Source organism: Melozone crissalis, unplaced genomic scaffold, assembly GCF_028551555.1.
Source record: "Melozone crissalis strain CALT ecotype California unplaced genomic scaffold, PUWL_Pcris_2 ptg000019l_1, whole genome shotgun sequence".
NCBI lineage: Eukaryota > Metazoa > Chordata > Aves > Passeriformes > Passerellidae > Melozone > Melozone crissalis.
Window position 1 is genome coordinate 11,658,308 of NW_026535797.1, and position 18,003 is coordinate 11,676,310.

The 18,003-nt window shown below is 41.4% G+C and overlaps 1 protein-coding gene across 1 annotated transcript in view; it reads right to left on the reverse strand.

Moving 5' to 3' along the window:
- LOC128937256 (VPS10 domain-containing receptor SorCS3-like) overlaps positions 1-18,003 on the reverse strand; it is a 264,166-nt gene that overhangs the window by 35,666 nt on the left and 210,497 nt on the right. The window contains exons 12-14 of the mRNA XM_054276750.1: positions 17,384-17,460; positions 17,187-17,278; positions 14,064-14,171 (exon numbers count right to left, since the gene is read on the reverse strand). Coding sequence (XP_054132725.1) covers positions 14,064-14,171; positions 17,187-17,278; positions 17,384-17,460 — 277 coding nt within the window. The remainder of the gene's footprint in view (positions 1-14,063; positions 14,172-17,186; positions 17,279-17,383; positions 17,461-18,003) is intronic.

Sequence of the window (18,003 nt, forward strand, 5' to 3'; positions counted from 1 at the left end):
GTATAGAATTTGGTGGTTATTACATGGAAAACACAGCAAAAGAAACATGACCAAAGAGAAACACTGGCATAAACCCAGAAGAAGACAAGGCTGGAGAAATCCAACACTTTGCAAATCAATGCATCTAAAATGAAAATCTTGCTCCTCAGATTGTTCTTTAGCTAACTGTCCATCAGGAGGGCAAAAGGTTTCTTTGTGGTTTACAAAAATACACCAGAATTACTTGATTTTTAAATCTATTTTTAAAAGCTTTTAAACAATTCCTTCTGCCATGAAAATCAATGAAAAAACCCCAAGTTTTTCCAAGAGGAAGGCAACATATTGGCATTCCAAAAGCACAGAACATCAAATACTCTTTAATTAAATGATTTCAAAGAAGATCTTTGTGTATAATTGCTATAATTTAGATGGAAACAATACTACACTAAATGGAATTAGAGGAGTGTTAACAGAGAGAGGTTTTCCTTTGCGCTGCAGAGATGGTTCTGGGTCAGCTGATTCCTAAAGTAGTAACTTCTCTAACCACCCTCTCTCTTCTAATAAAAAACTTATTAAGGCTAATCAGTCACAGTGGAAGAGACTTCTGAGATAAGAGCAGCAGAGAAGCCACCAAGCACCTGCACCCTGCTCACCAAAGCCAAATGCCGCCAACAGCATGGCGTCATTGGCCAATGCCACAAGCGCCGTGTGACAGCTCAAGATGAATTTGTTGTGCATTTGAAACTTCTATCCTTTTCTATAAGCAAATACAAGGAATGGAGGACAGTGCTATGTGATCTGTGGGGTTCCAAGGTTCTATCAAGCAGCTTTTCTTGGAAAGTGATCAAAGTCTTCATTGTTTGTGAAGGTTAAAAAGAGCTAAACAAACAATAACAGGGCACAAATCCCAACTGAAAAAAACAGGTGTTGCAGCTGAGCTCCCCTTCCTCAGTTTTATGAATGACATCACTGGATGTTTTTCCATAGTGCCCAAGGTGCATGCACAGGGCCTCTCCCACCATATATGTTTTGAAGTGGCCAGGTCCAATAGAGGCTTGGGCAGACAGCAAAGAGCTACAACATTTTAAGACTCATGGTGTCCAGCTACCAATAAGTGCTTGGCACTAAATGTTCCAGTTCCTACATATTGGTTTCTATATCAAGACCAAAGAAACAAAGAAGTTCCAAGGAAAGAGATGCAAAAAGAGATTGGTGGGGCCTTACTTTTCCCTACTCAGCTGGTGAGTGCTCACATTGCTTTGAAGATCATTCAACTTATCTGATTCCCATGTGCCTTCATTTCCCATTTACTTTGGTCCCTAAATAAGGGAGGTGGATTTTTTTTAATAAACATAGCTAAACTATCAAGATAATTCAGGGAGAAAGGAAATGTACTATAAATTTTGCTTCAATGACTTTGCCTACCATGATCTAACTGAAAGCTCTTAATTGCTTGTTGCAAGCATAGAAAACAAGAGAGCTGGATTTTCAAGGTCCAGCTTTGAGAAGCCAACAAAGAAGGTATATTTTGATTCTTCCATATAAGCAGTCTGATGTGGAAGTCCTTGAGAAGCAATAAATACAAGAGCCCAGATGGTATTTAGATGGAGTCAGTTTTCAGACTAAGCTCAATTTTAAAAAGGTTCCCCAACCTAAGACATAGAATGGTAATTTACTGGCTTTAGACTGCATAGATTTTGTTCTATTCCTCTGAGTTACAATTCCACATAAAATCTTAGCTAATAGGAAAGCATCTTCTCAACTGGCTTTATGCACAGCTGACAGTGAAATCATTGCTAAGAAAACAGAAAATGCTTCCCAATCTTTTCTTTGGAGAAACAAGGCAAGGCTTTTATTGCCAGGGCTATATGTCATTAATTTGCAGAAAACTATTAGAAACATGGAAATCAATTCTGAAATGCTTACAGTTTCATGACAGAGTCATTTTAGAAATGATCATTGCTAATGCTCCTATAATTATATCTTTCATTAATTTTTTAAATACACAGTAGCTTACAAATGCAGTGTACACTGCCTGGATAACATTGTACAGGAGCTTTTTAAAAGGCTTTTTACATTTACACAACATTCTCTTTGCTTTTGCCTTATCATTCCCTGTATTGTTGATAGCTGTGCTTTTTATGTAATTCAATCCTGCTCATTCCTGCCAGGTCAACAGAAAGAATTGAGGGTCACAAGATAACAGCTCACCTGCCTCTGGTCCATAGATTCAATCCCTGTTCATGGTGTGAGAAACAGACTTCCTCAAGTAACAGCTCCCACAGGAAAGGCATCAGCTGTATCCATGTGGCTCTATCCCTGCTAGCAGTTTCAGATGAGCTGCCCAGCCAGCTATTAAAATGGAAATTCTCCTGCCTAAATCAAGTCTACTTCTGTAATTTCTGAAGTAGACTGGTAGGACACCATATGGAGCAAGCAAGCACTGAAGCTGCCTATACTTGGCTGGTCTGGATAAAGAAGGAAGATTTTCCCTTCACCAGCCCTCCCAGCCCCTTTGTGTGTGACACCTGCTGACCTCAGATGTGCCCAGCACTGAGGCAGAGGACTGGAGATGCCAAGAAAGGAAGAAGCTGATAACACCTGACAGCAAAAGTACTTTTCTTTCTAAGGCAGTTTTCCTTCACTGGACATCCACAAGGTGAGAGACATGAAAAGTTTGGGTGGTTTTATTGCTTCTCTCAATGTTCCTTAGGGACCTCTGAAGCCAGATTTTAACAAAATTAGGCCCCACAGAATAGACTGTAAGCATTTTTAATAACTAAAAATAAAATGAAAGACAAAAGGATATAATATATTCGGTAGACAGCATCTTTTGAGATGAACTAGAGAAGCAGATGGATGGATCAACAGAAAAGTAAAGCCAGAACTAGAGAATGAGAGCCAAACATATACTTTAATTGATAATACTGAGAGAAAAGCTAATTGCAGTGTCATCATAAATAGACTGTTTCATTTATAAAAGCCTGAAACCAACCTTGATTTTATTTCCTTTTATTTTAAAAGAAAAATGCTTGCAGAGAAGTGTCTTAGCAAGCAAAAACTCCCCAATAGTAAAATCACCCAAATTAGTGAATACTTCAGCTAACCTAAATCTGTGCTTTTGTTTAGAGAATGTAGAATGGAAGAAAGTCAAGTAAGATCACTATCTGATTTCAGTTAAAATCCTTCTTTACTTACATCTGTGCATCTAATAGGTAGTGCCAGAAGTAGAAATTTAATGGGCAAGAAGTGCTATGAAGCACAATCTGGAAGAATCAACTCCTGGCAGGAAAAGAAGCATGTGTTGGTCTGGGTTTTGTTTGTTTTTTGCTTGTTTTTTGGTTGTTTGTTTGTTTGGAGTATTTTTGGTTTTGTGAGGGTTTGTTTTGTTCTGTTTTGGTTCTTTTTTATTTTTCTAGTCCCTGGAGAGGAAGCTCTTCTCTCACTGAAACCAGAGAGAGCCCCAGATCTGGAGCAGTGAGCAGGTAATTCACCACAACTGAAGGGGCTCATTCTCATTCTGATGTCCAGCAGAGGAGCACATGTTGCTACTGCTGCAGTCTTAACAGATATTGTCTCACTCATAATTGCCTTGATTCCTTTGGGATTTTTCCCCACAAGCCAGGCTACCCTGGTCCCCCATTCCTGGGAGATGGTGAGCCTGTGCTAGAGCTGCTGGCTCAGTGAACACTTAGAGAATGTCCTGGTACATAGATGCACCTCCTTAATTTGTTGATATTCATAGCTTTTGAGTCAATGAAAGAAAATGCTGACAATACCACACAAACAAGAGGGCCTGTTATGAAATCTGGATCTGGATCCATCTCTGTGTAAGGAAGTTGCAGTAAAGTGAGACAAACTCCTGCATGCAGGCTGAGCTGACAGAGCAAGAGCCACACAAACAGCAATGGAACAGTTGCAAGTTGTGCTGGTGGGACCAGATGTTATGAATAGATGAACTATCTCTCCATGAATTAAATATAAATCATGACTTTAGAGAAAAACAAATGGGATGTGTAATCTCCCATTTTTTTTAAATTAGGATTTAGATGGAATTAGCATTAAAGGAGGTCACTAGTTACAAGGAAATTGGATAGAAAGGGACTTAGACAAGGAAGTAGAACTTAATTGAAAGCACAAATCAGCAATTAGGGAGAGCAGGAGAGGGAGAGTTAAACTGTCTCATGCCTGGCAAGAGGATGCAGGGAGTAGGAGACTGGAAACAAAGGAAATATAAAAAATGAAAGATGACACTGGAAAGGCAGGCAATTGCCAACAAAAAACATTGTCTAATTTTTTTCCTAAACAATAAATACTCTTTCTAAGAGCCTCTTTGGAGCTTTTAATTCAGTTGCTTTTGGCTAACCTGTCAACTAGGAACAGTAGCCTGAGGGCAATGGGTGATGACTCAGGGCTGCTGTACTTCTGTCTGTGGACCAAAATAAGTAAGAAAAACAGCTATTTTGTTTTGATTTTTTTTTTTTTTCTAGAAAGAAGAGATGCATTTTCTTCCAAATAAAACACACCATCCATTTGGATCTAGATTTTCAGTTGGTGCAAATTAATTTAATTTGGACCATCTAAATAGACCCTCTCAGGTATAAGGCCTTCCACGGATACTATTCAGAAGGAGAAAAAGCAACAGCAGTGAAACTATCAAGAATGAACCAACAGCAGACAGCAGCGTGCATCAGGAGAAATTTGTTCCAGAAAATCTTTGTCTGTATTCTATTTCCCAAGGAGAAGGGTCACACAAGAATTTCACATAATTTCTCCTGCAAATTAAATCTGAGGGATGTGGTTCATTTCCCTGAAACTGAATGTCATGACATCAAAGTTACCCACAAGAAAGAAATTCAAAGTGTCGGCCACCAGCAATCCATATTGAACTGGTCATGAAAAGCTGCACCACTGCCAGATTTCAGGTCAGGAGAGAGAGAGGAGGTGGGGCAGGCAAAGTTTCTGTGAATTACAGATCAAAACCAAAACCTTGCAATAAAAATCCTACAGTACAATCATGGCAGATTCTTTCCCTCAGCTTTGAAAAACAGTCCTGGTATTATTCATCAGCTCAATGGGCACTTCCTTTATAGTGCTAGCAGAAGAGGAAAACCACTGCAAATGGCATGGTACAGCATGATCTTTCAGTTAGCAAGTAATGCCAAGTGCAATTAGTAAGTAATTTGCAGAACATGTAATTACAAAGCAGCCCTACAGTTTGGACTCAATTTCCCCTTTAGCTGCACAAACACTGCATAAGGCAATGGGGGAGACAGGGATTTTTGTTATTATTTTTTCAAATAGGAAATGCTATCAAAATAAGAACTTCCTGAATGACAAACTAAACCTTTTGAAATTTGGTCTCTAAAAAATTTATTACCAATGTTCTCAAACAACTTTACATGACAATTGCTTCAAAAGAAATTCCAGCAACATGAAAGAGAGTATGAGACACCTAGGAAGGGGGATGGGAAAGCATATTAATTTTTAATGCTGTTTTTCAGAAGAGTTCTTTCTTTTCTTCGAAGCACTCGCGAAAGACAACCAGTTTCTGACAGCCCTGAAACCTGAAGATGCTGCCACTCTTTTCTAGAAAAGATACTGGCAGCTGTCAGCAGTGTGAGTGTTTCATCCCCTCATGGGTCTGTGGTCTCAGCAGAGGCAGGGGCTGCTGCTTTGCCAGAAGCCACATAACACAACACGTCCAGTCACTTCAACCTTTCATCCCATGAATCAGCAGGTCTCCAACCAGAAATGTCCAATACAAATGTGGAAGCCATTCCTTAGAATATGTAAGCTCCAAATGCATGTGACAGGTGAAGCACAGTGACGAGCTTTGCCTGGGTATCAGCGAAGAAGGCTCAGAAGAGGAAGCTCTGGAGAGCTGCTTTCCAACACTCATTCAGTTCAGTGATGAAAAATCTGTCAGAGTGAACTCGGCAGCCAACCCAACACTGAGCCTTCAAGCTCCCAGAAAAATTGGTGTGCTGCGCCACCCTCTTCCTTGTGCAGGATCAGGGAGAGATTCAGCTGGAAAGGTGCTAAGGCAATGTAGTTTCTCAGTCCCCTGAGGGTTGGTGTGATCGGAGCACCAGAATATTTCATGTCTTGCTCTCACAAAAAGGTGAAAGACTCAGGAATGTTTATGTGCAAAGCATCCTGCCCTTTCCTGTGCACTCTCCATCAGGCCTGGGTGCTTCATACAGCCCAGCCCAGCTGCAGGCAGGAGGACAGAACAGGGCCAAGATCCATCTGTCCTGACTTAGCAGCACAGGAAACAAAGCACATGAGCCTCTAGATGAGAATATTTGGATTGTATTGCCATCAGGCAAAACTTTCCCTTTTATCTTGGGAAAAGAAATCATCTATCAGCCTGCTACTCATTCTGGCTTCTTCTGCAAGGGCTTCTTTCTTTTATTCACTTCAGCAAATTCCAGTCTCAATGAACACACCTTTCTCTAGTCCTCCTCCCTGCACATGCTCACCTCTCGATCCCCCTGTCTGTGCTTTATAGACATGACTGAGCATCTCCCTCCCCCAAAGAAATGGGAAGAGTCTGCACAGTGGGATTCCCACCTGGGACTCTGGGGACCTGCATTGCTGCCAAGCTCTCCCAATGACAGCCTGCTGAGTGCCTGACCACGGGCATATCCTTTATTCTCCCTCAACTTCCCTACTGGCAAAACACAGCTGATGATGTTGACTATTTTAGCATAATGTTTGATCTAGTGCCCATAAATAGCACTTGAATCCAGTGACAGTAATGTTTGCCCCAGAAAGTCAGAGATGGACAATACGTGCCACAGAGCACGATGCCTTCTCTGTGTGTTATGGCTTCTGCCAGGAATCTCCCAGGTACATGGTGCAACTGCTGGGAACTGCTCTTGGGTCACAGACATCCTCTTCCTAAAGCCAAATAAATCACACACTGCTGTCTGAGAAAGATTACTCTAAGCAGATGTTCTCATCACCTGATTTGTCTTTCAGGTGCCGCAGAAAGGCCTCAGCTCACTCTGCAAGTACTAACAGCACAAGCAATATTGTGCTCCTTGTGGACTCTTTAGGTGAATTCATGCAGAGATCCAAAGGCTAAAAAGCAGACTACTCCTCTGGCAGAGCGGCAGATGGGAGGAGGAAGTGACACTGATTAATCTTGGGGTCGTTAATAATGTTTTTAAGTCTTGCAAACAAAGATAATGATATGAGTAATCAACTCTCTTACTCCAGGGTATAAACTGATCATCTGCTGGGATAAAATGGGAATTCCTATAACACACATTTTCTTGTCCATTGTAAAGTCACTTGATGCCATTAGCAGATTGATCATTTTCTCACAAAGTCCAAGCTATTCATTACTCCCAGAAGGTTTTGAAATTAGATCAGATGATACAGGAATGCAGCTCACTATGGCAAATACCAATATCCTCTCAATCATTTTGGTGTCCTTACTTAATAATTGTACTTGGAATTTTTGTTCTCAGATCAAGCTCCAAATTTTACCTTTTTTTCTGTGTGCAGTCATTATTTTAACAGATTCACTTTAATTTCATGGATTCTATTATGAAGAGTCCTTATATAGGTTTGTGCACTGCCGTCTGCACAGTACTCTGAGGGAGGATAGAGAAACTGAACTCACAAGGACACATCAGAGCCTTGCAGGAAAATCCATAGCCAATAACAATGCGAGTTGCACCACAAACAAATATTGCACTGAACAGAAAAAAAAAGGAAAACTGAAAAGTGAGTTAAAACCACTGTAGGGACAACAATTAAAATGTAACAGTCTTTTCTAGTATCTAATGGTTCAATTTGGATAAACCAGGCTTTGAAATCTTCTCTCTGATCTTTAAAAAAGTCCACAGTTCTGGTAGTCCAGAGAGAATGCCCAGGCTGGATGGACAGCCTTGGTTCCCAGAGGGTAAATAAGGACAAAGTTCAGAATCTTTCAGCATGACAGCTCCCTGTCTCATTTTCTGCACTGGAAGCTGCAGGTTGGATTTAGCTTTCTAGAGAACTGGTGAAATCTTTCTTCCAGATTCCCTCTTTGCCAAATTTCTGTGTGGCTCAGCAGCAAAGTGGCAGAAGATCTATGTTTTTTTCAGACAGTTTTTTCCTCTTTTCTCACAGAGTGAAGCGAAAAGAGGCCAGACTGATGTCAGGAAAGTTTAAAGGAACCTGTGGGCCATGGGAATTGAGGAACATGGACTCTTTTCTTCATGCATGTTGTACAAGAGCCTCAATTGCTTCAAGGAAAAACAGCCTCATGGTGTTTTGCCATCCACTCCCACTGTCTCTCATTTGCTGATGTTGCTGAGCAGAGGTGCTGGCTGTGGAGGGCAAAGCCTGGCACCAGGGGGAGAACACAAGCTCCTCTGACCTCATCCCAGCAAAGGCACTGTTTTCTATCACTGGTTCCACCCTGATTTTTCTCAGTACACCCCCTCAGAGGTGGCAGATCCATGGCTCCCCGCCCCTAGGCAAAGGGGCAGAATACTTCAAGGACACTGTGTCAGCTGGTAATTTTCTTTCCTGTATTAGTGTTTAATGTAACAGCAAGACTTGAACAAAAGGCAGCGGATGTTGCCATGCTTGAAGAGAAAAGATGATAATCACCTTATCAGAAAAAGACAGGAAAATTACTCCTGGCTCCTGTGTAACTTTGAACTCAGTGGGAGCTTGGACCTGGGAGCTGTTGTCCTTTTCTCATCCCCAGTTTGCTGAATCTCTGCTGATTGTGAATCAGAATCTGTCCACACTGCCTTCATACCTGTATCTGCTTTGCTGATGTCTCCCACAGTCAGTTCTTCAGAATAAGAGTAACTTATGGAACTCCTGGCCACAGGATAAGGTGACTGCTAAAAACCTTTTCAAAGTATTTAGAAGGAAAACTCTCAAAAATAGGAAAACTCATGAATATCTTAGAAATACACAGAATAACAAATAAGAACCTTTCTTGTCCAAACATGGTAATCTCTATAAATGTGAGAAGTATATAAGGTTGTCATACTTTCAGTATAATTTAGTATTATACATACAGTTTTAGCATCCTGTACTTGCCACATTTGGAACATGGAACTGAAATAGAGGGACTTCTGGTTTGACACCAGTGTGGCCTGCGCTCTTAAATATTTTTTTCCTCCCCTGGCACCCATCTCAACATTTCCAACATCTCTCAATTACTTATTCATTCTTCCTCACTCTTCTGCCACCCAGTGATGGATTACCAGTAATTTTATGGGTCTTCTGGAAAGAAAGAATTATTCCCATTTCATCTCTGATAAAGCTGCATGGCCACATAAACAAGTAGGTGCTGGAAAGGGCCAGGACTTGTACCCTGTTCATTTAGAACCAGGAACATTTCCTAACACACATAGCCAAGGGCAGCAGTCACAGTAGTGTTGACAGACCAACTTTCAGCTCACTGCAAATATTAAAGCTCAATTATGCATACACACATATATAGAGATCATTAAGTTCACATGCATAGAACTACACAGAAATTTATATACACACGTGGGTGTGTCTTCATAAATATTTATTTATCAGTACAGAGGAACTTAATGATCCCCATCTGGAAATGAGTGTCTGCACACACACACACATAATGAGTGTACTAAAATGATGCAGGGCTGTGAAGCAAAAAGGTTGTTCCTCTTAAAATAGGTTTGGAGAGATGCTTAGCACAGGAGATGAAGTGGCAGGGGTAACAATTATGAGTCAGAGCTGGAACAGCATAAAGCCCTTCTCTGGACCCATGACAACATCTTGTCTCTGATGTGAATGGTACAAACTAGTTTGGATATACCACAACTGACTAGAAGGGGAATACAGTGTGATTCCCCTGTTGGACAGCCTCAGACAAGTGACACACTGTGCCTATGGCTTGTCAATCCAGAAAATTTAGATCTGACCCATCTGAGCATGACATCATTAAGAGACACACTAGTTAACAGTGAGGGGTACAGCACAGAACTTAGGAACCTGCAGATTTCAAAAAGCCTAGTTCATTGTAGGCATTCATCTGAGAACATGTCTAAGCCACCACCCTTATGCATTTATTTTCCTGTGTGTTCTGCAGCCTTTTCCCCACATCTGCACCGAGCACCACAATGTACCTTGGTACAAAGCTCTGCACTAAAGGAGCTGAACTGATTCTCTTTTCAGATGAGAGAAGTGTCAAAGCAACAACAAAAGGAGCTGCAGAAGATGGTCAGCCAGGACTGGAGGAAGGACAGTGGTTAGGCAGCATTCAAGGCAGACCAGCTCACACAGTCTCATGATACTTCCCTGTGCATCACAAAACTACATTCTTAACTGAATCCCTCCAGCTTGTAAACAAACAACTAATTCTTGCAGCATTGTAGCCATAAAAAAATCATAGAATCATTTAGGTTGGAACAGACCTCTGCAAGACATCCTGTCCAACACCCCACTAAAGCAGCTCCCAATTCAGAGTACTCTTAGATATTCAGAATCTAATAAAGCTCCTTCATAAAGCAAATTATTGATGTTACCATACTGACAAGTTTTTTAGGAGTGTTTAGGACAAGCATACACAGCACAAAGCACAGAGATTCAGAAAGCCTAGGATACTCATAAAATAAAGACAGATATGGAAAAAGCTCACTTAATAGCTATGAAGTGGTACAAAATTGTGTGCTAAAAGGGTTGCTCCTTTCAGCAGCCCAGAGAGCCTCTCACAGCATGTGGCACAAAATGAAGGTTGGGAAAGTCATTCTACTGATATATTGATTTTAATAAAATAGTATTATGAAAATATTGTTAATAATGCAATATTTTAATAATAGTTGGAGTATAATGACTATGTATACACATTCCCCTCAGAATATTATTTTTTTAAAATGGGTGAACACAGAACACTTTGATGCTAATCTATGGAAGAAATTTTTTCTAACAGGAATCAGCTGAGACCACTAGATGTAGTATTCTGCATTTTCAGGGATGAGAGACAAACTTTTAAAAGCCACTAACCTACCCAGTTTGGCAGCACACAAATATGACCACAGCCTTGGCCTCTCTGCCTCAGTGCTGCTTCAAGTCTAAGAGCTCCCACTGACCCCATGATCAGTTTGGGATGCAAATCCCAGACTGTTGTGCTCCTCTCATCAGCTTCTTGTAATCTTTGGGGTTTCTACCTACAAACACGAATTCCATGCACCTCCAAACCACCATGTGTAATCTTTGTTCAGGGGTGGCAAGTAGCAATAGAAATACATTGATTTCTTCTCAGCCAAAGTTTACACAAGCTCAGCATTACCCTACACTGCCCTTATAAATGAGTTCACTAAAATTCTCATTGGGAGAAGCACCTAAGTGGTTTGTATAGAAATGGTTTGCATACAGCTTTATAAATAGCCTCTTTCCTCCTCAGTTCCTTTCATGCTGTGGATAGAAATTTCTCAAAACATTCATTGCAAGTGTCATGTGAAATTTCCTTGTATGGCTTTTACAGACTATTTAGAAGGGTTTTTAAAACTGCTAATGATGACAGTAATAATAAAGATAATAACAATAACAATAGCATTGGCAATAATAATGGTAATATGCCTGCAAAGATTTCAAAAGAAAAAGTTCTCAACAAACCTAGTACACAATATTCAGGAAGATAACTCACTTCCTACATTCTCCACCAGAAGACTACAGAGATATAAATAACAATAACATCAGATTTATAATGCATTTTTCATCTCAAAAGAAAACTGCATTGATTTATAAATCAAATGGCCTAAATCCACAGCTAGTTGCAACTGATTAGCTCCACTGATTTAATGAAGGTGCTGATGTGCACATTTATGTGAGTTCAGATCTATCTCTCTGCACGTGTGCATGTGTCTGCACGTGTGTGCAGCAGGAAAGTGACACACATTGCATGAAGAATTTCACAGAAAAACACCATATTAAACAACACAGAAAATTACACATTGTCATTGCATTTGCAGAAAAAAAAATGCTCAGAGTGAAGAGACCTGCAGGTTCTAATCTTTAGCTGGGAACTGGCATATGTGTTCTCCCAACAGGATGCTCGCAGCAGTCTCCTGAAAAGGCCCACAGGTATATCCTACGCTGTTCAGTTTTGCTCTTTGCAAAAACAGGACAATGTTTGCAGATAGCAAGGCAAGAGATGCACAGATATATTCTTCTACAAAACAAGGACCTTGCTTTTTTGAAAAAAGGAATAAAAAAAGAAGAAGAAAAAGTCAAAGCCAAGGCATTGTTTTGGAATAAAGGAAAAGCAAGCAATGCCACCGGAACTGGCACCACCTCTACTCTGATAAAATCTCAGTAGCTGTCTGCGACAGACACAGAGGCTGCCTTTTTGTGCTCCAGCACTGTTTGGGAATAAAGCAGAGGAGTGCTGCTGTGTAAAGCATAACCATAATTACTTAGCCTGTCCTTCCTAAGACAGCTTATCACAGGGGATATGGATGCGCTACACAGGAGTCAGCTACGCTTTCCTGAGCCCTCCAAGGCTACAGCACCAAACATTTCTTCTGCCACGGCATAGATGGCCCAGAAGCCAGTTCAAATGACCATTCATTAGAAGAGTAAAATATTATTTTCCCCCAGCTCCTCTCTTGCAGCTGAGCTCAGCTTCAAGTATAGGCGCATGGTCACTTCTGCTTGTGTAAAGCTGATGTAGAGCTGGTTTTGAAAGGCATAACAACACAAATCACACAACACAGTTGGAATACATTCAAATCAGTAGCAGAAATGTCTAAGACACACAGCTATTACCCTGTTCCAACTTCCTCAGAAACTGATGGCACTCAGTTTCTCACTACCTGTGACACCAGCAATGAGCTCCACCCACACATTTATGCTGTATAAGTATGCAGATGGACTGAAGCCTAGAAGAAAATAAACTTGACCTGAATCTCTTTTCTCTTGCAAGCAGTGAAAATGTGCAGGAACTTCAAGTGCAGATGAAGAAAAGCAGATTGACTGCAAGATGAAATTTATAATCAATGTCCTGCCCCTGAACTGGAGTGGTGCAACAGTGTGATCTGATGAGATTAACCAAAGGCACTTCTTCATGCCAGGGTAGGTATGCTTCACAGGCATGCCTCAGTCTAAGGCATCTTAGCCACCTTGCTTTCTGATGTTTTTCAGAAAGCTGTTTCAGCCAGTTCAAAGACACACAGGTAAGGAGGCATTTCTGAAACCAGTGCAGGCAGTGCATCTTGTCCTTGCTTTGTTCAGAGCCCCAGAGCACAGTGCTCTGATCTGCTCTGTGCAGAAGGTCAGATGACTACTTAAAAATGCCTTTGAACCTTAAAACTTTCCTTTCTTGGTTGTTAAACTCAAATCCTGGCCCGTTCTTGGGCCAACATCACTCCACTGGTTCCACCAGCCTTACCTCCAGCACCATCAGTGCCAGCCCAGGCTCTTCCTTCCATGGGATAGGTGAGCCATTCTACACCCCAGAACAGGAAGGTTATTCTGAGGTCATCTCTGCACATGCACAATGAGAACACTTTTATCTTGAGCTAAAACTGGATGTACAATGGCCCACAATGCAAGCAACAAGGTTGGGGTATATTCATACCCACCAGCAATCTCAAAAGACAGTCAAGTCACACAACTGGAGCAAGCACAGAACTGGCACGAGGTACAGCCATACAGATCTCTGACTTCTGAAGAGCACTGCAGTCCCTGGGCCTTCAGATCCAAGGAACGCAATCTCAGCAATAATTATGAGAAAGGACCTCTGGTTGTCACTAGATGCCACCTGACCAAGGCTACACCACTCTCCAGAGAAGTAGATCTGTCTACTGCTCTATGTGAACTCCCAGGCCTCAGCTTGGGACCATCTCTTCTTGCTATATCTCTTATCACTGCTGGAAAGAGCTTGGCTCCATCATCTATTTGCCACATGATGCAAGAACATGCCAGGCAGGCCTGTGGCCACCAGCAAAACCCACAAAACAGCACAATGCCTTCATGAAACACTGCATGTGCAGCTGCACAATGCTGCACTGCACATCATGAGGTTACCATGAACTTGGGGATCTCCATACACCCCTTCTGCCATCACAATTTAAAACTGGAGCTGCTATACTTACGTCACTATCTGGGTCTCTATGCCAGGGTCTACAAGGGATCCATCCACAAAAAGTGGTGTTGATGTGAAACTGTATTTAGTCCAGGATCTTCCTTCATCAAAACTCACCCTGGGATAGAAGCAGACAACATTTATACACATAAAAAGACTTACTCTAGAGCAAATGCAGCAATTAAATGTTGGCTTGCCTTGGTCTGCAAGCTCCAGCAGCTGGATTTACATACAAACACCAATCTTTGCCATTTCCCAGCCCACTAAATTCATGCTCCTGATACTTTGAAAGATCAAAGCTTTAGAAAGCATAAATACTGGCAATAAGTGCATGTATATACTTTATGCAGCTGTACATCAGACCTCAAGGGATCAAGAGGCTATGCCAAGACCTGTTTCTGGGTCTGGAATAGCACCTGGCATGAAGCACCACTCAGAGCATAAGCAACCCTGGCCTGAATGCATGAAAATTGCTTTCACCACCACAGGACATTTTGACCCATCCCTGTATCAATGCCATATGGCATTAGCTACAATCTCTCCTAGCCCTATGAGTACTTAAAGGCAGATTTAGCTTATTTGTAGGAGTGGGGAGTGTTGAATGTGTGTGTGCACACAGGCATCTGAGCACCTGGATCTGTCTGGGAGGCTCTTGGTGGACACTGAACCCCTCCTGCTCCAAGCAGGTAGGACAATATCTGACACACCACCAAAGGACCAGGAGGCCACTGTAGTGTGTATTATAAACCATGGGTTACACCAACCTCAGATCTCTGGTGTGGAAAGCCAAGATTGGCAGTCACCATTCCCTAACTCTCTGCCCCTCATGTCACTCAGCAAGACACCTTCACCTGTCTCAGAATGCACCTGTGCAAGAATAGGAACTTAACTTTACACCTAAGACAGAACTCTGGGAGCACAACAGCACACAGAAGGATTATCTTCCCTAAATCTATTTATTTAAATGCATGTATCTTCCCATACACCTGTGCATTTGTATGCGTTCTGCTTGCATGCTTATCTCTCCAAATAGCATTTCAACTTCTGGGGAACAGCATGCTTCATTAGCTTAGCTAAAGTTCTCTCAGCTTTTCAATTATCCGCCCCTCTTTTCTCCAGCATGAAACTTATTGTACAATGTCTCAGCCTGAGAACTAATGGATTTACATGCACCCTTTAATCTATTCCACTCCTGCCCATAAAACAGGTGCCTACTGAAGCAATATGAAGCAAATTCCAAAGCCCCTAAGGGTACAGTTTTGAAGGAAACCTGTAGGAACTTATTGATAAAAAATCTAAATCACTCCTCATTTAATAGAGTGGGTGGGGCACTCAGAACTGCACACACCATTTCAGGAGACTTATTGTGAAAGGAGAGCATCTGAAATGAGCCTCTGCAAACAAAGGTGAACTGAGCTGTCAGCTCCTATGAAAAGTCAACCTGTGACCAAATCTTTCCCAATATGTAAGTACAGGCACTTGTAGTAACATGCTTTTTATGCCTGAAGAGCTTTCAAAATTAAAGACACAATTAAAACAGTTGCACCTGGCTTGAATAATGCAGTAACTAATGGTTAATACGTGACTTGCAGCTTTTTCCTTAAGGGGCTCACCTTTCACTCTTCCAGAGCTCAACTTGCTGCAGTCTGATGCACTCACTGCCAGTGACACCCACCCTTGGCTAACACAAGCTTCTCCTTCCTTGACTGATCCTTGGTTTCATCTAAAAATTGGGACATAGTCCTGATGTCCTCTTTTCTGAGAGCACTTCAATTATAGCCATGACAACTGAGTTACCCACCAGAGGCTTCCAGTCACACCCCAACACATTCACAGCACTGGAGTCTGCAGCTCACCCTTTGGAGTCTGCCCTGTTACTGCTCTCCTCTGTGTGTCCAGTTATGGAGCCAATACATCCCATGGTTAACAGTCCACTATCACACTGTGAATAAAGCAGTCATTTCTTTGCTTCAGGTGGCAAAGAAATGGGCTCAAATGCAATATATTAAAACTTTTAAAGAAATCTATGTTGCATTCATCCCAGAGTTATCTGTCAGGTCAGAAACATTAGGTCCAGAAGCTTTTTATATTGAAAAAGTAGCTGTTAATGTCTTCAAAGTACATCTGCGGAACATGAGCTTGTAAATGGGTGAAGTCAACCTGTCTTGAGGTGTCCAGATTTGGAATGACTGCAATTTCACTGGAGGATTTTGTACAATAATGACTCAGGTAGAGGAGCCCTTAACACCTCATCACTGCTGCCAAACACCATTGCTTTCTCTTTCTATTTGACTGAAGAGCACATTTCTTGTTCTGCATGCAAAGTAATAGACATGTGCTTAGCACCATCAAGCTGAGAGACAACCCAATATTGTATACAGGAACACATCTTGTTTCTGAAATCTATTTCTAACTAATTCACTTCTAAACAACATAAGAAGCTGGGTGGGTCACTCCATTAGATATGCTCCTCTTTCAATCAAGCCCCAAGATTGAAGGTGGTACTAACACAGCCATTTTCTGTAAACAGTTTTAGTTATGAATTTTAGAATGTGTAACTGGTGCAGGAGTCAGAGGGGCAAGAGCTAAGAAGAGGATAATTTTGAGTGGTATCTTTAGTGCTTAAGCTGTTATAACCCATTTATAGCAAAACAGTGTCTTCAACTGAGAAATCATTTTGCCCTATTTCACCTCCAACTCTAATCAGTTGCCACCACAGTATCTCTGGAAATTGATAGTCAAATACTAGAGAGGTTAGCAACATATCTCTGTTGTCCTTATCTACACCTACTGCCCTCTCCTCTCCCTCCCTTTATCTGTCTTACCAGATTAATGTTAAATTCTGTAAACAAAATGTAGAAACAAGAGACACATCCTCTCAGAAATACCTGAAGCCCAAAGGATGACTTAGTATATGTGTGTCTGTAGGAAAGAAACCCCACCTGGAGGCTCATAGTACCTTAGCAGTGCAAAGAGTAATCGTAGGTGATTATGTATGGAGCCAGTATATTTATAAAATGGTGTAATAATCATAATATTCATCAAAAAAACCAAAATGGGGGTAAAACATAGATGACTTCACCTGCTCATTTTGTAGACACTGGTACCCTCTCAAAGTAACAAGTTTCCTTACCACATGTGCCGGATGGGCACTGACGTGTGTTTCATGGCCACTAGTGCCCCTCCCCAGTCCAGAAACCAAACGTTGTACTCCTCCTCAAAGATCTGCAAACAGAGGAAGTACTGCATGAGTGCTCCACTCCCCTGGGAAGTAAAGAGTCAGAAGAATAGCAAAAGGCTCCGTGCCTTCCTTTTCTGTGCAAAACATACCTGTCTCCAGGAATTGCCACCATCAGAAGAGATGAACACGCCAACCTCTGTGTAGGAGAGTTCAGAGCCAATATTGCCTGCAACACAAGTGTCAGACATGTGGATGAACACGCTAATGAAAATGTTAATTAAATTTCTGACATTTAATGCTGGAAAATTAGAAATTAAGATAGGTTGACACTCCCCTGTTACCATCACAGAATTCAACTAACCACATTATTGTGTCAATGCTATTTCAAAACAGTTCTGGCTCTGGGAGGCAGCACAACTCAAGAAGGGTGTTTTCATCAGTGTTCAGGATATAGGGAATATCATACTGTCCATCTACCTAATTTTCTTTCCTGACACCAGCAGGAGTCACCAACTGTTTTAGAGGAGGCTGTAAGGAAAACCTGATGTGGGCAACCATACAGAAGGTCAGTCTGTAGGGATATCCAGGTTCAAGAAGATAAATCTACTCTTTCGGTTCAAAGACCTTCTTAGCCCAGTATCTTATAATAAGTGAAAGTCCTCAAGAACTAGACACTGATTTAAAGGTAGCAGTGTAAGTTTTGTATCATTATATTTTAAACACCAAAATGGAAACTCCAAATTTTCAAACATGGATTTACAGATGGAGG